This window comes from Microcaecilia unicolor, chromosome 4 (assembly GCF_901765095.1).
Source record: "Microcaecilia unicolor chromosome 4, aMicUni1.1, whole genome shotgun sequence".
Lineage (NCBI taxonomy): Eukaryota > Metazoa > Chordata > Amphibia > Gymnophiona > Siphonopidae > Microcaecilia > Microcaecilia unicolor.
In genome coordinates, this window is record NC_044034.1 from 319991792 (window position 1) to 320017408 (window position 25617).

The following is a 25617-nucleotide window of genomic DNA, read 5'->3' on the forward strand; positions in this document are numbered from 1 at the left end:
GGGACTGGGAGGGAGGAGATTTAAGTGTGAAAGTTATAAGATGGTGATCCGAGGAGGGATGATCAGAGGCAAGGAAACTAGAAGGTGAACAGTTGGAGGGGAAGATGAGATCAAGACAGTGACCATTTTGATGAGTGGGGGAGGTGGAGCATAGTTGGAGATTAAAGGACGATGTTAAAGCGAGTAACTTGGAAATATAAGAGTTGGAAGGATCATTAGCAGGAATATTAAAGTCACCAAGGATGAGAGAGGGGGAGGAAGGATCATGGAAGAAGGCAAGCCAGGCGTCAAAGTCACTGAGAAAGGATGAAAGGGACTTATTAGGGGGATGATAAATGACCGCTATTCGAAGAGGCAGAGGAGAGAAAAGGCGGATAGAGTGGATTTCAAAGGAGGAAAAACAGTGAGATTGAGGTGGAAGAAGGGGTTGAAATCTGGAGGAGGGAGAGAGAAGTAGTCCAACACCGCCCCCACGGCCAGCAGGGCGAGGAGTATGTGAAAATAGATAACCGCCATGGCACAGGGCTGCGACTGAAGCAGAGTCATCAGGGCAGAGCCAGGTTTCTGTTATGGCGAGCAGATGGAGGTGATGCGAGATAAAGAGGTCCTGGATATAGGGGAGTTTGTTACAGAAAGGAGGCAGAAGGAGGATTGACAGAATGGATTGGGGGAAGGAGAGGTGGAGGTGACTTGGTTGACCTTATCATGAAAGTACTCAGCCATAGTCTGGGGATAAAGTGAAAGCACTGTAAGGAGAGAGTTCAGTGTGGCAAAGAGATGTTGAAGGTTTGAGCCAAGAGAGTTTGTCAAATGGACGTTGTAGTCTTGTTTGGCAAGTGAAAGAGCAGACTGGAAGGAGGTTAGCAAGAATCTGAAATGCATGAAGTCAGCATGGGCATGGGATTTCAGCCCAAGGCGTTCAGCAGATCAGGCACAGGGACATAGGTAGCGGATTCTAGAGGTAAGCCAAGGTTGGGGTTTGGTACAACTTACAGAATGGGGAATGGGAGGAGCAAGGGTATCCAGAGCTGAGGAGAGAACAGTATTATAGGAAGAGACAGCCTCATGGACAGATTTGGATAACATAGTGGTTGAGAAGAGGGATGAAACACTGGTGGAGAGAATGCAAGAGTCAATAGCCTGAAGATTTCTAAATGTATAGGTGGAGACTGGACGGAACTGGAGGAAGAGGGAGAAGTGTGAAGGTTATCAGATGATGGTCAGAGAGGGGAAGAACTGAGGTGCAGAAATTAGAGAGTGAGCAGTTGAAAAAGAAGACAAGATCAAGACAGTGGCCATTCTGGTGAGTAGGGGTAGTGGAGCAATTGAAGGAGGATGTTAAAGAAAGGTTGGTTGATGAGGGTTTGAAAAAGAAGGAAAGCCAGGAGTCAAAGTCAGTGAAAAAGAAAGAAAGGGACTTATCAGGGGGTCAATAAATGACTGCTACTCAGAGAGGTAGAGGAGTGAATAGACGGATAAAGAAGAAAATCAGTGACACTGAGGTGGAAGAAGAGATTGAAACCTACAAGAGATTAAGAGTAGTAGTCCAACACCACCTCTGCAGCCAACCTGGTGAGGTGTATTGAAGAAAAGGTAATCTTCATGACACAGGGCAGCAGCTGAAGCCGTCTCTTCAGGGCAAAGCCAAGTCTCAGTTAGTGCAAACAGATAGGGAGTATGAGAGATAAAGAGGTTGTGGATCTAGGAAAGCTTGTTGGAGACAGAGTGGGTATTCCACAGGGAACATGAGAGGAGAGGAACAAAAATTAGATTGGAGACACTACGGTGTGACCTGCACGAGTAGGGAGAGAGCTGATTTGGAGGACCGGGATTGGGATTGATATCCCCAGCAGAGAGCAGGAGAGAGAGCAAGAGAGTACGGAGAAGAGTAGGACAGGCACGACACAGTGAGGAAGATGAGATGCACTCAGACAGAATAGAGATGGTTAAATGAAAGGAAGAAAGTGTTGAAACTTGAGAGCTGAAAAGAAGGAAGAAGACAAAAAGGATGGTAAGATACTGAAGCAGAAGGTGGGCAATGTGATCCTGAGGTACACAGTGGTTTCAGATGGAGAAAGAGATTTGGAAGGGGCAGTATCAAAAAATGAAACTGTACTGGAGTCATTGGGAATAGCAGAAAGAAAATAAAACCTGTAGAGAGAAATATTTCTCTATGAAAGTGACTACTCAAAAAGAGCAATCATTGTAAACCCTACCAACTGTGGCCAAATTGTTGCTCAATGGTGTTTCAAGGTGCCGTGGTCAAATCTAAAACCATGAAAAACACTGTGCTTAAAAACCGTGCTCATTTCAATATGTCCATTAAAATTATATATAATATCATATCAATGTGGTCATCATAAAAAACAGCAATACAAACAAAATTTCAAAAAGCTTAAAATGTCAAGTACTTGAAAAGCTAATGTTTGCACTTCAACTTCTAATGTCACTGGGTGCCCCACAACATGGCTCTGGAATGCTGTCCTTATAATGGAAATCAAAATTAATAGCGTCTTTTCCTGTGTTCGTCCAACTTGCTGTAACTCAAAAAAAGCTTTTCCACTCTATTTTTTCATTAAGACCCCAAGGTTCCTTAGCTTTCAAATTGAAAATCCATTGTTTCTCTTTTTATAAAAGTACTTAGATCGTTTGGTTGATCCTCTTTTATATGATCCACAGTGTTCAACAATTGGGACTTGTGTCTTCAAACAACTTCTATATTCACTGAGTTGAACCTTGAAAGGTTGAATAGTTTGCCCAACATAAACCTTTGAACATGGGCAAATAATGACGTATACTACAAAAGCAGTGTCACAATTAGTAGTGTCTTATAGGGAATTTTCTTAAAGAAACAGAATCGATAAACCTGGAGGGGCATAATTGAACGGCGCCGGCCATCTCCATGGCCGGCCATCTCCGGGGCCAGCTCCGCAACTGGCTGAAGCCAACAGTATTTTCGAAAAAGATGGCCGGCCATCTTTGTTTTCGATAATATGGTTAGGGCCGGCCAAATGTCAGAGATGACCGGGTTTGCGATGGCCAGCATCAGTTTTTGCCCATAATGGAAATCGAAGCCGGTGATCTCAAATCCGGCCAAATCCAAGGCATTTGGTTGTGGGAGGGGCCAGGATTCGTAGTGCACTGGTCCCCCTCACATGCCAGGACACCAACCGGGCACCCTAGGGGGCACTTAAAAGTAAAAAAATAAAATAAAAAAGCTCCCAGGTGCATAGCTCCCTTACCTTGGGTGCTGAGCCCCCCAAAACCCACTCCCCACAACTATATCACTACCAAAGCCCTAAGGGGTGAAGGGGGGCGCCTACATATGGGTACAGTGGGTTTTGGAGGCTCCCATTTTCCACCACAAATGTAACAGGTAGGGGGGATGGGCCTGGGTCCGCCTGCCTGAAGTCCACTGCACCCACTAAAACTGCTCCAGGGACCTGCATACTGATGCGATGTACCTGAGTATGGCATTTGAGGCTGGCATAGAGGCTGGAAAAAAAACGTTTTTAAAGTTGTATTTTTGAGGATGGGAGGGGGTTAGTGACCACTGGGGGAGTCATGGGACGTGATCCCCGATTCCCTCCGGTGGTCATCTGGTCAGTTTGGGCACTTTTTTGGGATTGGACCTGAAAAAAATGGGACCAAATAAAGTGGACCAAATTCTCGTTACGGCCGGCTTTCTTTTTTCCATTATCGGGCGAAGCTGGCTATCTGGTAGCCACACCCATGCCCGCCCATGTCCAGCCTTCGCTACGCCACCGACACGCCCCCTTGAACTTTCGCCGGCTCGGCAACAAGAAAGCGGCGATGGTATCAAAACAGCAGCTTTCGATTATACCGATTTGAGAGATCGCCGGCCATTTCCCGATATATGTCGGAAGATGGCCAGCGATCACTTTCGAAAATAAGCTGGCTGGTATCCAGGTCCAAAGTGACCTCACAAATTCTAACTTGTGACATTTAACATGTTGTCCATTTTTCTCATATGATACTATGTTTCTCCCTATATTTGAAGGACTTAATAACTCCTTAAGGTTCCGATGTCTACTGAATGCTACTCATAAAACAAAACCTTCAAAGGCAGGTTGTGTACAGATAATGTCCCAATACTTCCTCAAGATATTTACGATCTTTTCAATCCCTGGTGTACTGTATATCTCAAAACACAGGTCACAGTTCTCTGTTCTTCATCTCTTATAAGATTCTGGAACAGCAAGTCTCTGTTAGCAAATTATGTTCTTTTATATGCTTGTACAACTAGTCTTTCAGAATACCCTCTATCCATCGGCCGCCTCTTTAGATGTTTAGCTTGTTGTCTAAATTCTGTCACATCTATACATATATGTTTAAACCTCAAAAATTGTGAAAGCAGGAGATTTTTCTTCAATGCAGGTGGATGATTACTAGAAAATTTTAAAAAAGTATTTCTATTCGTGCTCTTTCTAAAGACAGTTGTTACAAAAGCATCATTCTGTTTATAAATCAAAATGTCTAAGTAAGATAAAGTGGTAGGATGATAATTCATACTAAATGAATCTTGGGATGTCTGGTATTCAACCACTTATGGAACTGATTCAGTTGCTCTTCGGATCCTGTCCGAACCACAAACACATCATCTATAAATGTTAGCCACATTTTGATAGAGCCCAAAAAGTTGTTATCATTATTCTTAATCCACTGGTCTTCAAAATCTTGCATGAATAAATTGTCCACTGAGGGAGCCAGTGTGGCTCCCATGGCCACTACCAAAATTTGTTGAAAAAAATCGATGCCAATATTAAAAAAAAAAATTTTTCCATTGCTAATGTCACTAGATTAATAATGAAAGACGTAAGTACCACACTATTGACTGCTTCTTGCTTCAAAATTATTAATGCTTCCAATTGGGAAGGGGTGTGACCAAGATGGCGGCATGAACTGGTAGCGCTGTGACTGGATGGGAAAGTTTGCTTTAAGTTTTACCTGTTGTTCCCCTTTGGGTGGAATATGCCTCATACCAAACGTAAAGGACTTGTGTCAAGACTGCTTCCCCAGTGACCAAGACTTTGCCTCCCGTTCAGCAAATGATCCCAAGGTATGCTGCCAGGACCCAAGGCCAGGAGCCGAGAAGGGTGTGTCCTGCTGTGTTACCAGGTGAAGGAAGCTCTGGTTTCTTGGGGCTCGATGCCTCTCTGTCTCCGCTGGCTAGCATTACTCTGCCTCATCCGCCTGCCCTAACTATTCTGGAAGGAATCCTGATAGCAGTAGACACTACTCTGGAGGCCTTTGGTGGGGGTGAAGCCACTGAGCGTTCAGGCAATGGAAAGATTGTTGGAAGTTCACCCTCTGTTTTTGCTGGAGAGATTGAGAATCCCAAGCATCTGGTCTGCACTTTGAAAGTGGAGTGGAGAAGTGGCCTAGTGGTTAGGGTGGTGGACTTTGGTCCTGGGGAACTGAGTTTGATTCCCGGCACAGGCAGCTCCTTGTGACTCTGGGCAAGTCACTTAACCCTTCATTGCCTGCCGCATAGAGGCTGCCATGAGTGGGAAAGCGCGGGGTACAAATGTAACAAAAAAAAAATTTTGGAAGGGTCTGTCAGCGAATCTACACATGGCATTACTATGCTTGTGAGTACTGTATAATCTTTATCTAAAGGATTGGAAGGGACTAAACAAGAGTTTGCCATATAGATAAAGGATGTTAAACAGGAATTAAAAACTGTTCAAGAGATTACATCGACAATAATTAAAGATAAATTGATTTTACATCAGAAGATAGAATTAGAATTTCAATCATAGGCTCAATTTGCGTTTACTTAATTTTCCTAAGCCCTTGGGAATGTCTCCGATTGATGTCTTTAGAAGATATCTTATAGAAGTTTTAAAATTCTCACCAGAGAATATAATTTACTTTTTACCATCTAAGTCACCAAAGGAGAAAGAACAAGGGAAAGAAATTCAGGATAAAAACCAAAGACAGTTAAATATATTTGAGATATTGGAGTCAATTTTATCTAAAGATATGGATAGAGCTATGTTAATAATATCTTTTGCCTCTGAACAGGATTTAAATGCAGTAATGAAATTTTTTTCGTAACTCTCAAGTGCTGTTTTATGGTACTAAAGTATGAATATACATTGATGTTGCTAAACAAACTCAAATTCATTGTAAAATGTTTTTGGCTATGAAATAGGAAGTATCAATGGGAGCTACTTTCTTACTTGCATATTCCTGTAAATGTTTAATTAAATATCTAGGGATAAAATGTGTATTTTATGTTCCTCACTAGTTAAGAGCTTTTCTTGACTTAAAAAAGATAATTAAATGATAGTATTGTATGATTTCTTGGCGCCTTCAAGCTTTAGAAGTTTGAAGATTAAGCGGCTTTACATTTAGGATTGCTATTAAGAAGAAGTTTGAAGATTAAGCGGCTTTACATTTAAGGTTGCTATTAAGAAGACATGGTTTAGATCAAGTTATTGTTTATACCTTTGACACTATTTCTCTTAATGGAGCTCCTTATCCTTTAATTAAGGTCACTCCCCCAGATTTGTGGTCTAAGGAGTATTGGTGATTTTTCTTCAAATGAATTATTGTTTGGAATATATTCTTATCTGTTTTGCTTGTTCAAGTGTTATGCTTGTAAATTATTCATGGAAGTTATAAATAAAGAAAAAAATTTAATGCTTCCAATTGTGGTATTGACAAGTAAAGTGAATTTACATCAAAAGTTACTAAAAAGGTGACTTCTGTGAGATTTGTTAATTCAGCTAATTTCATTTAAAAAATGTGAAGAAAACAACAACATGAGGACAACAGAGGTTTGCACTGGTGAGACCAAAAAAGACAATTAACCTGAAACTATATACATACTAGCTGTGAGGCTGCAGCCTGAAACAGAATAAAATGGGCCTAGGAGGGTGGAGTTGGATTCTAGACCCCAAACAAATTCCACAGGACTTTCTGACCAAAATGGCTGTTGTGTCAGGTATCCTGCACAAGGCAGTAGTGGGATGTGAATGTGTGGACTGAAGACCAAGTTACAGCCTTGCAAATCTCTTCAACAGAGGCTGATCTCAAGTGGGCTACCGACACAGCCATAGCTCTAACATAATGAGCCTTGACATGACCCTCTAGAGTCAGCCCAGCCTGGGCATAAGTGAAAGAGCTACAGTCTTGCCAGTCAACTTGAAAGAGTGCGTTTACCAATGGCTACCCCCACCCTGTTGCGATCAAAAGAAACAAAAAGTTGAGTGGACTGTCTATGGGGCCTAGTTTGCGCCAGGTAAAAAAGCAAATGGCTCGCTTTCAGTCCAAGGTGTGCAGTGCGCTTTCACCAGGATGGGCATGCGGTTTGGGAAAGAATGTTGACAGGATGATTGACTAATTAAGTTGGAACTCCGATACCACCTTAGGAAGGATGTGTAAAACTACTCTATTATGACGAAATATTGTGAGAGGTGGATCCGCTACTAGGGCCTGAAGCTCACTGACCCTGTGAGCTGAAGTAACTGCCACCAAAAATAAGACCTTCCAGGTCAAGGATTTCAGAGGACAGAAATCCAGTAGCTCAAAAGGAGTTTTCATCAGCTAGGTAAGGACAACATTGAGGTCTGAGGACACCGGCGGAGAATTGACCGGGGGCTTTGTTAGAAATAAACCTTGCATGAATTGAACAACTAGAGGCTGTCTAGAGATGGGTTCTGCATGATGATAAGCACTAATTGCACTGAGATGAACCCTTACAAAATTGGTCTTAAGACCTGATTCAGAGAGGTGTAGAATAAGAAAGAAGATATAGGGTCTTGATCTCACAGCATACAGCAAACTTCCTCCGTTTAAAAGTAAAACACCTCTTAGCATATTATTTCCTGGAAACCAGCAAAACCTTGGAAACACTCTCCAGGAGATTCAAGAAAGCAAATTCTATGCCCTCAACATACAGGCTGTGAGAGCAAGAAACTGGAGACTGGGGATGCAGAACGAATCCCTCATTCTATGTTATGAGGGTTGGAAAACAGTCCAATCTCCCTGGTTCTTTGGAAGATAATTCCAGAAGAAGTGGGAAGCATATCTGCCTGGGCCAATACAGGGCAATCAGGATCATGGTTCATTTATTTATTTATTATTTATTTGTAGCATTTGCATCCCACATTTTCCCACCAATTTGCAGGCTCAATGTGGCTTACATTTGCCGTAATGGCGGTTGCCATTTCCAGGTAACAGAATTACAAATGGTATTGCGTTAAGGTGCATACATACATGGTAGCAAACATGGAACATAACATATATGGAACAGATCATATATGGAACAGATCATGGTGTATATACAACATGTGCATACATACATGGTAAAGAAGAATAAATTATGGTAGTGCATGAAGGTTCCTGAGTAGTAAATTGAATAGTAGCATACATTAGGTCATTAGTTTCCCAGTCTTGCTTGAGTTTCAGCAAAGTTTTCCCCAGTAGGGGGATGGGAGGATACACATACAGAAGACCTGTCCCCCAATGAAGGAAGAAGGCATCCGATGCTAGTCTGTCATGCGATCTGAGCCTGGAGTAATACTGAGGAACCTTGTGACTGCAATGAGTAGCAAAGAGATTCACTGAGGGAGTGCCCCATTCTTAGAAAATCTTGCTGATAACGCCCATGCTGAGAGACCACTCATCAGGTTGCATTACCCTGCTTAGTCTATCAGCCAGGCTGTTGGACTTTCCTGCCAGGTACATGGTTCTGAGGAGAAGGGCATATTTATAAATGACCTAGAGATGGGAATAACTAGTGAGGTAATTAAATTTGCAGATGACACAAAATTATTCAGGGTCGTCAAGTCGCAGGAGGAGTGTGAAAGATTACAGGAGGACCTCACGAGACTGGGGGATTGGGCGTGCAAGTGGCAGATGAAGTTCAATGTTGACAAGTGCAAAGTGATGCATGTGGGTAAGAGGAACCCGAATTACAGCTATGTCATGCAAGGTTCCGCGTTAGGAGTTACGGACCTAGAAAGGGATCTGGGAGTCATTGTGGATAAGACGTTAAAAACTTCTGCTCAGTGTGCTGCGGCGGCTAAGAAAGCGCACAGAATGTTGAGTATTATTAGGAAAGGGATGGAAAACAAACACGAGGATGTTATAATGCTGTTGTATCGCTCCATGGTGCGACCGCACCACGAGTATTGTGTCCAATTCTGGTCGCCACATCTCAAAAAAGATATAAAGGAATTAGAAAAGGTGCAGAGAAGGGCAACGAAAATGATAAAGGGAATGGAACGACTTCCCTATGAGGAAAGGCTAAGAAGGTTAGGGCTCTTCAGCTTGGAGAAAAGGCGGCTGAGGGGTGATATGATAGAAGTCTACAAGATAATGAGTGGAGTAGAGCGGACAGATGTGAAGAGTTTGTTTACACTTTCAAACAACAACAAAACCAGGGGACACAAGATGAAGCTACAATATGGTAGATTTAAAACGAATAGGAGAAAGTTTTTCTTTACTCAGCGTGTAGTTAGACTCTGGAACTCGTTGCCAGAGAATGTAGTGACAGCAGTTGGCCTTACTGAATTTAAAGGGGGTTTGGACAGGTTCCTAAGGGAAAAGTCCATTGAACATTATTAATTTTTTTTTTTTTTTTTTGGGGGGGGGGGGGGGGGGGGGTTGCCGGGTTCTTGAAGCCTGGATTGGCCGCTGTCGGAGACAGGATGCTGGGCTTGATGGACCCTTGGTCTTTTCCCAATATGGCGGTGCTTATGTACTTATGTACTGTCCTATGCTGTACAGCCCAGTTCCACATCATTATGGCCTCCTGATACAGAAGGTAGGATCCTGTACCTCCCTGCTTGTTGACATAATTGCAACCTGATTGTCCATTTGAATGAGTACAATTTGTTTGAGCAGTTGATTTCTGAAAGCCTTAAAGTATTTCAAATTGCCTGGAGCTCCAGGAAGTTGATCTGCATCTGCATCTTCTGAGGTAGAAGAATTTGGAGTGGGAGTCCCAAGGTCAAATTGGACCAAATTGTCCACCAGAGGAGGGATCAAGCCAGCTCTCAGGTGATTCAGATGACATCCGCTAGGTTCCTCTTGGCCTGAGACCACTAGGAAGCTAGCGTCCATTGGTTAGATCTCATATGAAGATATGCCATAGGGGTGTCATGCACTGTGGAAGCCATGTGGCCTGACCACCTCAGCATCTGCTGAGCCATGACTTGCCAATGGCAAAAAGAGTTTCTGCCTGTGAGGTGTCTAGCAGGGCTCCTATGAATTCCAATTTCTGAACTGGTGGTAGATGGGACTTGATATACCTTTCTGTGGTTACAATCAAAGCAGTTTACATATTATATACAGGTACTTATTTTGTACCTGGGGCAGTGGAGAGTTAAGTAACTTGCCCAGAGTCTCAAGGAGCCAAAATGGGAATCAAACCTAGTTCCCCAGGATCAAAGTCCGTTGCACTAACCACTAGGCTACTTTTCCATTTGGGGTAGTTGATAATGAACCCTAATAGCTCCAGCACCCGAATAGACGAATAGTTCTCAGCAGGGACCCCTGAACATCTATCTTCGATGTGCTTTCCACCAACCAATCGTCCAAGTAGGGAAACACGTGGAGGGGCATAATCGACAGGGATGCCCAAGTTTTGTTGAGGACGTCCTCGCAAAATGTCCCAATGGAGGGGCAAGAAAACCTGTATTATCGAAACAAGATGGACATCCATCTTTTGTTTCGATAATATGGCTGGGGATGCCCAAATCTTGAAATTTTGGTCATCCTTAGAGATGGTCGTCCCTAGACTTGGTCATTTCTGATTTTCGGCGATAATGGAAACCAAAGGATGCCCATCTCAGAAATGACCAAATGCAAGCCCTTTGGTCATGGGAGGAGCCAACATTTGTAGTGCACTGGTCCCCCTGGCATGCCAGGACACCAACCGCGCACCCTAGGAGGCACTGCAGTGGAGTTCATAAAATGCTCCCAGGTACATAGCTCCCTTACCTTGTGTGCTGAGCCCAACCCCCCCCCTAAAGCCCACTACCCCCAACTGTACACCACTACCATAGCCCTTATGGGTGAAGGGGGCACCTAGATGTGGGTACAGTGGGTTTCTGGTGGGTTTTGGAGGGCTCGCTGTTTCCTCCACAAACGTTACAGGTAGAGAGGTGGATGGGCCTGGGTCCGCCTGCCTGAAGTGCACTGCACCCCCTAAAATTGCTCCAGGTACCTGCATACTGCTGTGATGGACCTGAGTTTGACATCTGAGGCTGGCATAGAGGCTGGCATAAAATATTTTTAAAGATATTTTTTGAAGGTGGGAGGGGGTTAGTGACCACTGGGGGAGTAACGGGAGCTCATCCCTGATTCTCTCCGGTGGTTATCTGGTCATTTCGGACACCTTTTTGAGCCTTGGTCGTAAGAAAAAACACGACCAGGTAAAGTCGTCCAAGTGCTCATCAGGGACGCCCTTTTTTTTTCCATTATGGGTTGAGGACGTCAATGTGTTAGGCATGCCCAAGTCCTGCCTTCACTATGCCTCCGATATGCCCTCTTGAACTTTGGCCGTCCCTGCGACAGAAAGCAGTTGGGGACCCTGGGAGAAGGACGCCCATCTTCCAATTTGTGTCAAAAGATGGGTGTCCTTCTCTTTCGAAAATGAGCCTGATAGACTCCCAGTCTGTGTAGCGACATTGTGACTACCGCTAGACACTTTGTAAATACCCTGAGAGCTGACATGAGAACAAATTTCAGAACGCAGTACTGAAAGTGATATGTCCCCACCCAAAATCAAAGCTACTTCCTCTGACTTGAAAGTATCAGGATAAGAGTACAGGCATCCTTCAAGTCCAGAGAGCATTGTCAATCTTGTTTCTGAATCATAGGGATACAGGTGCCCAGGGAAACCAGCCTCACCAGATATTTGTTTAAGGCCCATAGGTCTAGGATGGGATGCATTCCTTTCATCTTCTTTGGAACAAGGAAATACCTGGAATAGAATCCCTTCCTCTCTTCACCTAGTGAAATGGGTTTGACCATTTGGGCCTTGAGAAGGGCGGAGAGTTCCTCTATAAGTGCCTCCTTGTGTGGAGAGCTGAGGTAAGACACTCTCGGCGGGCAATTTGTTGGTTTCTTTTGCCAATGCAGAGTGTAACCTCCTAGATGAACAATGTGCAGAAAATATCCACCAGGGGAGAGTGTAGATAGTATCAGTATGTTTTTTGATCAGGTCAACGATTATCTTCACAACAGTAGCATCTGCCAACCTCTTCTGAGCCACGGGTTCCAAGTCAAAGAATGCAGCCATGAGAGTCTGCACATCACTATACTCTGAGCAGAGTTCCTAGACGCTATGTCAATGGTGTCAAAAGCGCCCCTGGATAGAAATTTACAACAAGCCTTCTACTTCTTGGCCAACTAGTGAAGTGACTCCTGAAGGAGAATATCCACCAAGGTCTTAACGTACTGCACACCAAAGACTGCAAGTACAAGCGTGTGTACAGCTGGTATGAATGAATATGGGGAGATGAGCATCGAGACATGATACATCTTCCACCCCCAAACAAATCCAGTATCCAGGCTTCTCTGCCTGGGGGAGCCGAGGCCAAGTTCCTGGAGCTCCTGACCCGCTTGTGCATGGATTCAACCACCAAGGAGTGATGTTGGCCTGTCAAAACCATGTGTACTTTGAATTTGATAACATTGTGTCAATTTTTTGGCATAACTAGGACAGAAAGAGGGAACTCCCAATTCTTTGCCTGAACATCTTGAAGGATTCTGTGAAAGGGACTATCACAGCCTCTCTAGAAGTGATCATAGTCCAGAACCTCAAACATCTCAACCTGGGCTTTTCCTCCGGCACCAACATAATAGGGGGGCAGCTGCCATTTCCTTCACAAAAGTGGAAAAGAGAGAAAAAGTGGGAAAAGAGGAGACTCTCAGGTGGTGATTTACGTCTCTCCTCTGGAGGGGAGGGGTCTGATGGAATTCCATAGGACTCCTCCTCTGAGAAGTACATAAGTGGTGCCATACTGGGACAGACTGAAGGTCCATTAAGCCCAGCATTCCTGTTTCCAACAGTGGTTAATTCAGGTTCCAAGTACCTGCAAGATCCCAAAATAGTACAATACATTTTACGCTATTTATTCTAGAAATAAGCAGTGGATTTTCCTCAAGTCCATCTTAATAATGGCTTATGGACTTTTCTTTTAGGAAACTATCCAAACCTTGGATCATCATCAGACTCCCATGAACAATCTGAATTGGAGTCAGCAAATACTCCGCATGGAGGGCTCAATCCGCACTTGCCTCAGATGAGAGGAACCATGTCCACGCCTGGAATGGTGCCAAGATGCAGGTTTACCCCTGGACTCTGGTGAAGCTTCCTCCACAGACATTGAGGGGTTACCTACATGTGCAGATGTTGACACTGATGCCCCATGCAGCACTGGCATTGGTGACCACACAACAGGCTGAGAGCCTGCAAGGGAGGGAGTGGCAGAGTCAAGGCTGGCGTGAGCACCCCTGGTGCTGATGAACTCTGTGCTTGTAGAAGCCCTGCCAAGTACTCTTGGAGCATGGCCTGGTTCTGTTCATCGAGAGCCAACATCGGGAAAGCTGGGGCACTGGTTGGAGACAGCCTGCAGAGTTGCCAGTGTCAGGCAGAAACTGGGTCCCAGCTACTTGGACACCGGTGGAAATGCACCTCTTCAATAGAGGGGGCGCACTTCTCTCAGCACTGACACTTCTCAGGTAATAAAGTCTTCAATGCCCTGGAGCTCCCGGCACTGTGCATCAAGAGAGATTGATGCTTGTGCTACTTTGCCTTCACCCGATGCCGAACATCGACATCCCTCAGTGATGAGGATGACCATCCTTGTAAATTGTAATGAGTGGCAAGAGATTCACCGAGGGAGTGCCTCACTCTTGGAAATTCTTGCAGGCAACGCCCATGCTGAGAGACCACTTGTGAGGTTACATTACCTATGCTAAGAGACCACTCGTGAGACTGCATTAAAATCCACAATGCTTCCTCAGTGTCAGATCCGATGCTGATCATCTTCGGGACCCTGTACAGTGGCCGACTCTGAGACAGGTAAAGACCCACTTGATGTGCATCCACTCCCAGTGTCTGAGACAGGTCTACAAGTTATTGGAACCGATGCTTCTGATGCCGGTGCAGACGCTGAGGCTGATATCGATGATGATGATTTGTACCTGGTTCCAAAAATCTTCTCTTTTTGAATTGTGGTCTGGCCCCTAACACTGGATACATCAGGACTGGGTGTCAGCCCCAGAGATGGCCCTACTGCAACTGGGAACTTTAGATGACATGGGAGGAAAAATGACCAAAGCTAAATTAAATAACTCAATGGTGAGTTAAAAAAAAGGGCAAGATCACTGAAAAAAATCTCGATGTTACCTGGCTGGTGCTCAGTTCTAAGTAGGCCTTGAGAAACGAAAAAGAAAGAAAATTTTAAAATGGAGAAAAACCTCTAAGAAAGGGTATAAGAAAAGTATACTTGGTATGAAAAGAAAATAAATTAGGAATAAAGCCAAAAATCTCAGTGAGGGAAGGCACCACATGAGAAAAAAATCAACACACTGAAGAGAATCGCATTCATATGGGACCTATCTTCATCACAGATGAAGAAAGACTGTTGGTCCCGTGCTCGTGACTCGGGCAGGAAGGCATCTGCATATGCACAGTGGGAGCGCTGCCTCAAACTCTTACAGTGAAACTACACTAGGCAGTATTTTCTGCACCCGGCTCTGTGGATGATGTCACCCACATGTAAGATTATTATGGCCTGCTTGTCCTCAGAGAAAAAGAGCATTATAGCAGAAGTCATATTCTACTTACAAGGTTGACAAAACTGCATTGTTTGAGCTGACTATGTCCATTTATTTCCACTACTGCTTTCTTGGGGGCCCTTTAACTAAGCTGCAGTATGTACTAATGAATGATTACTGCACCAAAAAATGGCATACCATGAGTGATGTGTCCTATGGCAATTTTGCCATGAGCGTGTGCTACCTACACACTAAAAAATAATATTTATTTTGTGGTGCAGGGGACATGTCTGGGGGCGGAGAGTGGGCGCATCTATGCAAATTGGTTAGCGTGTTGACATTGGAATGTGGACAGTGTCACTCCCAAGTTACATCTCTGCATAATTTCAGTTTAACCAGCCATTGCTGACTGTCAGAAAACGCACAGTATTGAGTTCTACATCATCTAAATATTTTTTAGGGATGCACATTCATTTCCTTTCATTTTATAAACAAAACAAAAGAAAAACAAATGAAGTTTACTTTTAATTTTGTATCCTCCCATCTCCCTCAGACTAAATAGCATAGAAACAATCCTCTTGCCAGTGCTATATTTCAAAATGGAACCAGACCAGGTCAGCAAGTGCCATAGTTTTGGAAAAACTTCTCCATAATGGTGTTGGCTGACCTGAGTCCAGCACCATTTTGGATTACTGCATCAACAGGGCAGGAGCAACTAGGAATTATTTCTGCCGCATATGGACCCCACAAATGGAGTAAGATCTAGTGGGCAGGGGAAGGGGAGAAGAAGTACAAAAAAGCAATTTTATAGAAGTCAGGTAAGTAGAAGGGAGGGGCTGAAACGTGTTTTTTTTTTTTACAATTTTTTCATTCATTTTGTTTATTTCAAATAACTAAAACAAAAAGGAAAAACAATAACCCAACACACACACACACACAAAAAAGAGAAATATTTGCACTGGGTATACTTTCAATTTAAACTGCCTTTTCATTTTTATAGGCGTTCGAGTGGTCTAATATGACTTGCATAAACATAGATGATGGCTATTTTAATTATTTCCTAGACCTTTACTTGTCTTCTCTAACTCACATGTGACTATTTTATTGTCACTTATGTACAATATAGTCTCGATTACCCATCCCTTTGCTAATCTGACAATCCGGCATATCCAATAGACTCCCCTGGTGACATCATCACGTTGCCGTTAAGAAGAACGCATGTTTCTGACTCCACACACTACCTGGAAGCCATCTTTGATCCATTTTGAGTTCAGACCGAGATTCTCTGCAAGAGAATCATGCTTTGCAGCTGATACTCCTTCATGCACCCCTCATCCCAGTTAAGAAGTGCGTGGCTTCTCTTCCTGTTTGTGATTTGAGCCCATGCTTCAAGAACTTTTGGATCTGGGACCCCGCTTTTGTTGCAAGGGAATAGCTTTTTGATTTGAGACCATGCTTTCATGCATTAATTTTTTTTGAGACCATGATTCTATGCAAGTGAACCCGCTTATGCAGAGAGGGAACTGTTGGAAAAGCTTTAAGCTGAGACTTGCTTTTATAACATTACAGCAAAGCAGTAATTTTTGTACCTGGAACCCCGCTTTTGCAGCGAGGGAACCGTTGAAGAAGTTTTAAGCCGAGACCTTGCTTTTATAATATTACAGCATGGCAGTAATTTTTTGATCTGCAGAAACCGATGAAAAAGTTTAAAGCAGAGACCTTATAGAGAATGACATAGGGACAAAGTTTTTCCCTGTCCCTACTCTTTCCCCATGAGCTCTCTCTCTGCCCCTGCGAGTTCTGACCCCATCCCAGCGAGCTCTGTCCCTATCCTCACCCTTGCAAGCTTTGACCCCATCTGCACAAGCCTCAAACAGTTATGCAGTACAAAACCAGAAATATAGAAGGAGATGCATTTACTCCTGTACTGTACAAAATATAAAGATGGCACATGCCAGGGATGGTGTTAAGTGAGTGTAGGGCAACTACCCTTGGCCTCTGACCAGGACAGCCCCAAGCCTGCTGGAAGCTGAAGTGCAGCCTGGTAGTGGGCTTTGGGTTCTCCTCCCAAATTTCTGCCCTGGGTCCCAGCTATGTCTAACACTAGCTCTGGTAAGATGTGCATTTCAAATCTGATACACTCTAATCACAAAATAGAAAATAAAATTATTTTTTCTACCATTTGTTATCTGGTCATTTTATTTTTAAAATCATGTTGGTCTCAGGCACTGGTTTCTGCTTTCCTCTGTTTTCTCTTAACTCACTCACCAGGGTCTCCTGTCCATTTGACATTTCTTCTCTCTCTCCATGTCCACCATCCATTTTCCATTTCTGTGTCCCCATCGTCTACCACATTCAACATCTCCCTTCTGTGTCTCTATACTTCCCTGTCCAGTATCTCCCCTGTGTTCATATACTCATATCCATCATCACCTCTCTATCTCCCTATCCTCTCCCTGTGTTGAATAGCATCTCCCTTCTGTGTCTGGCATTGCCCCTCTGTGTCCATATACCATCCCCATGCAGCATGTCCCCTTTGTGTCCCTGTTTCTGTGCCCCCCTCCATGTACATAATTTCTCCTCTGTTTCTGTTACCTCCCTGTGTCCAGCTTCTCTCATCTGTTCCTCATCAATGTGTCACTCTCCTCTCCAACCAAACCCAGCTTCTCTCCCTCTCTTCCCCCACGCCTTCCAGCATCTGGCTTACTTGCCTGCCCTCTTTCCCTTTCTCCTTCCCACGGTGGGTTCAGTATTTGATTCCCTCTTCCCTCATCCCCTCAACCAGTACCTTTCCCCTTTCCCTCCAGCCCCCTCCTCCTCCCATGCGTCCAGCCAGCACCTCTCTCCTTTCCCTCCAGCCTCCCCTCTTCCCATGGGTCCAGCTAGCACCTCTCTCCTTTCCCTCCAGTCCCCCTCCTTTCTTTCCATCCCTCCTTCTCCTCCTCCCATGGGTCCAGCCAGCATCTCTCTTCTTTCCTTCCATCCCCATCCTCCTCCTCCTTCTCCCTTGGGTCCAGCAAGCATCTATCTCCTTTCCCTCCACTCCTCCTCCTCCCATGGGTCCAGCTAGCATGTCTCTCCTCTCAGTCTCATGGGTCCAGCCAGCACTTTTTTCTCCTTTTCCATCCTCCTCCCTGCAGGTGTCACTTACATTTTCCTGCAGCCGGTAATAATTCACAGTTACAAGCCGGATCAATGGCCTTCCTCCTGCTGTGTCATGCCCTCTCTATTGCAGCTTCCTGTTTTGATAATCGAGACTCTACTGTAGTTACAAAGCAGTTAATGGTTTACAGCCATAAACTACATATTTTATTCTGATCACTACTTATTCAACCTTGTTCTAGCAAATAAATTGTTGTTGTTATTACCTGGACCAAAGATTGTATTACACTGTGCATCATGGGTTTGACAAAGTCCATTGTAACAGTATCCTTTGTTACTGCATGGACTTCCATTCTGCTTATGAATATCAAGACCACAAGTTGGGTTTTTCAAATCACAGAATTCAGGGAGATCACACTCACTAACTGCTGGCCTGCATAGTTTAGAAGATGCAATCACCTGAGAAGGAATAACACAAATCAAGAGAGCCAAAACAATTGGTAGTTCTTTTTTCTTACTCTGTTTTATTTATCTTTTAAAATAACATACCAAAAAGTGTTGTCCAAAGCAGCGTAGAACAGATTAAGCAAAGTTACTCACCTGTAGCAGGTGTTCTCCGAGGATAGCAGGGCAAGTATTCCCACATCTAGATGACATCACCCAATGGAGTCCGGTGTGAACACTGCCTAGTGTATATAGCTATTACAAAATTCTAGCAGCTTCCCACCACAAATGCGCAAGTGCCTTCCTGCCAAACATGCGAGCACAGGTTCCTCAGTGGGATAATATAACTGAAGTTACACCTCCTAACTACCAGGCTCAAAGAAAACAACAATGCTAGGACAATAAGGACTTGAAATATTGAGGCCATGAAGTCAATCAACATTTAAACTATATTCAATCTAGTTGTGAAGATGCAGCCTGGAACAGAACAGAACTGGGCCCAGGAGGGTAGAGTTGGATTCCAGACACCAAACAAATTCTGCAGAACTGTCTGACTGAACCGACTATCACGTCGGGTATCTTGCTCAAAGCAGTAATGAGATGTGAATGTGTGGGCTGAAGACCACCTTGCAGCCTTGCAAATCTCCTCGATGGAGGCTGATCTCAAGTGAGCTACCGACATAGCCATGACTCTGACATTATGAGCCTTGACATGACCCTCTAGAGTCAGCCCAGCCTGGGCATAAGTGAAGGAGTTGCAATCTGCTAGCCAACTGGAAAGACAGCGTTTGCTGCTAGCTACCCCCATCTTGCTTGGGTCAAAACAAACAAAAAGTTGGTTGGAGTATCTGTGGGCTTTAGTCTGCTCCAGATAGAAGACCAAGGTTCACTTTGCCAGGATGGGAATGCGGTTTAGGGAAAAATGTTAGCAGAACAATTGACTGTATAAGATGGAACTCCGAAACCACCTTAGGAAGGAAATTAGGGTGCATGCAAAGAACTACTCTGTTGTGATGAAACTTTGTGTAAGGTGGGTCAGCTACTAGGGCCTGAAGCTCACTGACTCTGTTAGCTGAAGTGACTGCCACCAAAAACTTAACTTTCCAAAGTCAAATACTCAGGTGACAGGAATCGAGCAGCTCAAGGGAACTTTCATCAGCTGGATAAGAATGATCTTGAGATTCCATGACACAGTAGGAGGTTTGACCGGGGACTTTGCCAACAGCAAACCTCTCATGAATCGAACAACTAGAGACTGTAAAGAGATGGACTTACTTCCTACACGGTGATGAAAACACTGATTGCACTGAGATGTACCCTTACAGAGTTGGTTTTCAAACTGGACTCAGAGAGGCTCAGGAGGTATTCAAATGTTTTTGTGTAAGGCAAGAAAGAGGATCTAGGGCCTTGCCCTCACATCAGACGGCATACCTTCTCCATTTAAAAGAATACCACTTCTTAGTGGAATCTTTTCTGGAAGCAAGATTTTGGAGACATCCTCAGCAGATTCAAGGACTGAAATTCTATGAGGGTCAGAGACTGGGGGTTGGGATACAGAAAGGACCCCTCTCTCTGCGCTATGAGTGTCGGAAAACGCTCTAATCTGCAGTGCTCTTCAGAAGACAATTCCAGAAGAAGTGGGAACCAGATCTGTCTCGGCCAGAATGGAGAGATTAGGATCATTGTTTCCTAATCTTTCCTGAGTTTCAGCAAAGTATTCTCTATGAGACATATCAGATGATATGCATACAGAAGACCTACCCCCCAATGGAAAAGACAAGCATCTGACGCTGGTATGCACTGTGAGCTGAGCCTGGAGCAGAACTGAGGGACTTTGTTGTTAAGATGAGTAGCAAAAACATTCACCAAGGGGGTACTGCATTCTTGGAAGATCTTGTGAACTACGCATGAGGTTGGATTACCCTGCTCAGTTTGTCTGCCAGGCTCTTGTCCTTGCCAATCAGGTACGTTGCTCATAGAACCATCCCATGAAGGATGGCCCAATGCCATATCCGTACCACCTCCTGCCACAAGGGCTAAGATCCCATACCCCCCTGCTTGTTCACACAGTACATTGCAACCTGATTGTTGGTTCTGTAGCCGATCTCTAAAATCATTTAGAGCATTCAAAATAGCCCTTAGCTCCAGGAAGGTGATGTTGAGATCTTTCTCCAGAGTAGACCACATTCTCCAGAGTAGACCACATGAAGCCCATCCACATGAGCCCTCCATCCCAAGTTTGATGCATCGATTGTCAACACCTTCTGAGGAGATGAATTTGGAATGGGAGTCCCACAGTCAAATTGGACCGAATTGTCCACAAGAGGAGGGAATGAATGAGCTTTAGAGGAACGTGGATGACATCAGCTAGGTTCCCAGCAGCCTGAGACCACTGGGAAGCTATAGTCCATTGAGTACCTCTCAAATGGAGGTGGGCCATGGGAGTGGCATGCAACGAGAAGGCAAAGCCATATGGCCTAACAATCTCAACATCTGCCAAGCTGTGATCTGCTTGCTGCTTCAGAATTGTGAGGTATTATGAAGGCATCTACTCTCATCCACCGTATCAAACAGGACTCCTATGTAATATAGTCATTGAGTCGGGAGACGATGGGACTTAGGGTAGTTTATGATGAATCCTAGGAGCTCCAGCTCCCAAATAGTCCTCCGCATTCACACTTGCGCTTCCTCCTGTGATGTGCTCTTGACCATCCACTCATCCAGGTAGGGAAACACAAAAACTCCCTAGGTCTGCGTAGCAATGCTGCAACTACTACTACAGTTGGTGAAGACCCTGGGAACTGACACAGACAAAAAAGGCAGAAACGCGATACTGGTAGTGATGTTGTCCCTACTCAAAATTTGAGATACTTCCTGTGGCTGGGAAGTATCAAAATGTGAGTATAGGCACCTTCAAGTCCAGAGCTCCATGGCCAATCTTTTTCCTGAATCATGGGAGAAGAGGGTGCCAAGTGAAATCCTCCTGAACTTTTCTATAATCCGGAATGTGTTCAGGGTCCTAGGTCTAGGATGGACATGATTCATTTCATGGGCAAAGGAACTAACTGGAATAGAATCCTTTTCTTCATCCCCCGGTGGAACAGGTTTGACCACAGTGGCCAAAAGAAGGGCGGAGATTTCCTCTACAAGTACTTTCTTGTGCTGAGAACTGTTGTAAAATGCTCTCAGTGGGCAATCTGGAGGTCTCTGATGCCAATGAAGTGCGTAACTGAGATGGACTATTTGAAGAACCCACTGGTCAGTGGTTATAAGGGCCAACTTTACTGGAAAAAATTCAGCCTCCATCCCACCGGTAGGCCATCTGAGACAATTATTTGGACTACAGCTATTGTCTCCTGGAGCCAGTCAAAAACTCATCCCTTGCTTTGACTGAAGAGCCAGCTGGATTTTCTGCAGATGGGACTGATACAGCTAGGAGCATTGGGAGTGGGGCTGCTGGGTAGAGCGGGAAGGTGGCAGAAACCTATGCCTTTGAAAGTAATTGGTTCACCATCTAGACCCATTCAAAAATCTCCTAATAGAGGAGGACATAGCTGGAGGCTGCCGAGAGAGGGACTGGATGATGTCAGTATGTTTCTTGATGAGATCCGCAACCTCCTCCACCTTGTCCCCAAACAGATTATCTCCTGGGCATAGTACATCTGCTAGCCTCTCCTGGACCACTGGTTCTAGGTCAGAGAGGTGCAGTCATGAGTGTCTACGCATCCCCACTCCCATAGCAGAGAGTCTGGACGCAACATCAAAGATCTCATAAATGCCACTAGCCAGATATGTACTACACTCCAGCTGTTTTTTGGCAACTGGTGAAGCTCTGTGGACTGCTTCTGATGGAGAGAGTCCATGAGAATAAGCAACTGTGCACCAAAGGCTTCAAGTATAGACTCATGTAGAGCTGCGAGTTCTGGATGCAGTTAATGAGCAAAGATGCCTGACAAAGTTTCCTCCCAACAAGTCCAGAATCCGAACCTCTCTACTTGGGGGAGAGGAATGGGCATGAGTCCTGGAAATTGTGGCTCGATTCAACTACCAGAGAGTGGGGAGGTAATTGTGCAGTCTCGAATCTGGGAGCCTTCTGGATACAATACTGAGTATCCACCTTCTTTGGTATAATCTGCACTGAGAGGGAAGATTCCCAATTCTTCATCAGCGCAACATTACAGATAGAGTGTAACAGAACTGTGACCCCCCCTTCTTATGAGGAGATTCATAGTCCAGAAAAGGTAACATATCTGCCCCAGGCTCTTCCTCTGCCTGCAACTTAAATGAAATGGCCGAAATCATCTCCTTTCCAGGATGCTAATGTAACCCTGGGCTCACCACACGCACACAGACTGGGCACCAACTAGCTTATCGCAGGTCAGCACGAGAGCAGGGTCACAAAGTCATTTCTGACTCATTGAGCTGGGTGTGGGCCAGGGCTGGATAAAAATCCAATAGGTCAAAGGGTATTAACCTGGGACTTTTAGTCTTTACACTCTTTTCTCACTTCCCTTCATTAGTTCACGGAGCAAGTAAATTTCACTCTCATAAAAAAGAAAAACTCTAGTCCAGGGTTGTAAATTAAACAACAAGAACTTTACTAAGATCCTGCAACAGGCAGTTCAAATCCTTTGGAGGTAAACAGCTAATTTGTAATCCAACTTGATATCCAACAACAAATCCAGAGCCAAATTTAGGGATATGGTGTAAATCCTCTAGTTCAACTGGTAAATCCTATAGTATGAACATGTTTACAGCCCCTCTTGTCTATTACCCATCCTTTCTGGGTGAAACAACGTAAGGCTGTGCCTGTAGCACTGGTGCAACAAGCAGTCTTCCTTTGGACCGGACCTCCCTGTCTGTCTACATTCTTCCAAAGGACTACCTCTCTAGGAGACCACCTTTGGCTCCAAACAGGCTCTTACCTGTTCCTGCTCCCAGGCTGAGATTCCCTACTCCCACCGGGAACACTCCACCACTTCATAGTTAATGCTTTACTGGCAGAAACCTTACTCTTTGGTCATCCTAATTTCTTGAACACATCCAGGACACCCCTCTTCACAAGGTTCCCAGTGGGGGTAGAGGCAACCAAAAAAAACCTCATGCTCTCCTCAATAACAATATTTATAAACTTCAAACTCCTACCCTACTGTCATTCAATAACCAGGAACCTTTCCCTCAGTACTTTCCCATGAACACTCTCCTTAGGGCTGAGCTTCTCATTCTTCCTTTACAACCAGTTTCTCTCCCCCCACACGACTCTAGGGAGGGGTTCCCACCAGTCTAGTAATCCCATTACAATGGGGATTACACTAGGAATTATTAGGAAAGGGGTGATAAATAACGATCGAGATTACTTATAATGCATCTGTATCGCTCCATGGTGCAACCTCACTGAGTTTTGCATTCATTCTGGTCACCATATCTCAAAAAAGATATAGCGGAATTAGAAAAGGTTCAAAGAGGAGTGACTAAAATGATGAAGGGGATGGAACTCCTCTCAAATGAAGAAAGTCTAAGGACGTTATGGCCCTTCAGCTTGGAAAACAGATGGCTGAGGGGAGATATGATTGAGGTCTACAAATCCTGAGTAGTGTAGAACAAGTAGAAGTGAATCGACTAGGAGACACTCGATGAAGTTACATGAAAATACTTTTAAAACAAATAGGAGGAAATATTTGTTCACTCAATGAATAGTTAAGCTCAGGAACTCATTGCCGGAGGATGTGGTAACAGGAGTTAGCGTATCTGGGTTTAAAAAAGGTTTGGATAAATTCCTGCAGGAAAAGTCCACAGTCTGCTATTGAGATAGATATGGGTAAGTCACTGCTTGCCTTCAGATTGGTAGCATGAAATGTTGCTACTATGTAAGTTTCTGCCAGGTACTTGTGACCTGGATTGGCCACTGTTAGAAATAGGCTATTGGGCTAGATGGACCATTGGTCTGACCCAGTATGACTTTTCTTATGTTCTTATCACTCTCAGGTGGAGATTTACGTTTCTCTTGAGTCAGCGAAGGATCAGAAGAGACTCCATAAGACTCCTCCTTCGAGAAGTAACATGGATCCTCCTCTGATTCCCATGAGGAGTCCAAGTTCAGCTCCTCACAATACTCCTGATAGGCAGAGTAGTAAGTCTGTGTCCTACCCCGGCTCACTGGAACCATGTCCAGACCCCGGAGGGTGACAAGGTACAGTTCTATTCTCAGACTCCATGGAAGTCCTCCCGCAATATAGAGAGCGATACTACTGGATCTATGTTTATTGTCGACAGCTGTTGAAGCACCAGAAATAAAGACTGCTCCACAGGCAGACTAAAGGCCTCAGGAAGGAAGATGAGGATGAGAGTCAGCTAGCGCAAGTGCCTTCGATGTCTTTGTGGTGTGCAGCTGAATCATCTGTTCCAGCTCCTCCCTTAGCATGGCTAGGTACCGCTCATTGAGGGCAGGCATTGGCAAAGGCTGGGGAGCTGGTTTGAAGAAAGCTTGAGAAAGAGCCAGTGTTGAACCGGAAGCGGGAACCTGGCTGCTTGGAGACTGGTGCACCAAAGAGAAGAAGGTATCCTCACGGTGCTGGTGTTTCTTGGGTACTGGCGATGCCTCAGTGCTCCTGGCACCATGCTTTTCAAAGCAAAGGATTGATGCTTATGCTTCTTTGACTTCCCTGGACACTCAGCATTGTAGTCTCTCAGTGCTGATAAGGATGGCATTGAAACCTTACGCGTCCTTGGTGTCAGGTCCAATGATGACTAATCCCGGGTCTACTATCAGCGCCCGATGTCGAGGAAGGTGGTAACATCCTCCATGCTAATGCATTCCCAGTGGTAGATGAAGTCTGAGCAGCCATTGAAGTCAATGCTTCCAGTGCTAATGTCGATGGACTGGCCTTTGAGGAGCCAAAACATTTCTCCTGCTGGACCTGACACACCCTCTGTATCCTCAACTGCATTTTTAAACAGACAGAACATGAGTTAGGCTCATGCACCCGATACACCAATTGTGCGGGTCTGTACAAAGATCACCTGAGTGCATGCACCTTTTGAAGCCACTGGGTGGGGTCTTCTTGGACATTGAAAAAAGAATTGTGGCTACCATAAATTCCTCAATCGTGAACATCAAAAAGTGGCCAAAGCTGAAATTGAGGTTGGTGATCAGGCCCTGAAAGAGGCTAAAGACCTGTGTGAAAAAGAAAGAAAGCTTTAAGAGCAGAAAACCCTAAGAAAATAAGGGAAGGAACTAAATTAAATTATGAAGAAATGAGAAAAAAAAAAATGAAGGAAACCTGAACGGGAAGGCACCGAAAAAAA

At 44.5% G+C, this 25617-nt stretch overlaps 1 protein-coding gene across 1 annotated transcript in view; it reads right to left on the reverse strand.

Annotated features, from left to right (window-relative positions):
• LOC115469725 (disintegrin and metalloproteinase domain-containing protein 9-like) overlaps nt 1–25617 on the reverse strand; it is a 247157-nt gene that overhangs the window by 45963 nt on the left and 175577 nt on the right. Inside the window, exon 14 of the mRNA XM_030202513.1 lies at nt 18135–18327. Coding sequence (XP_030058373.1) covers nt 18135–18327 — 193 coding nt within the window. The remainder of the gene's footprint in view (nt 1–18134; nt 18328–25617) is intronic.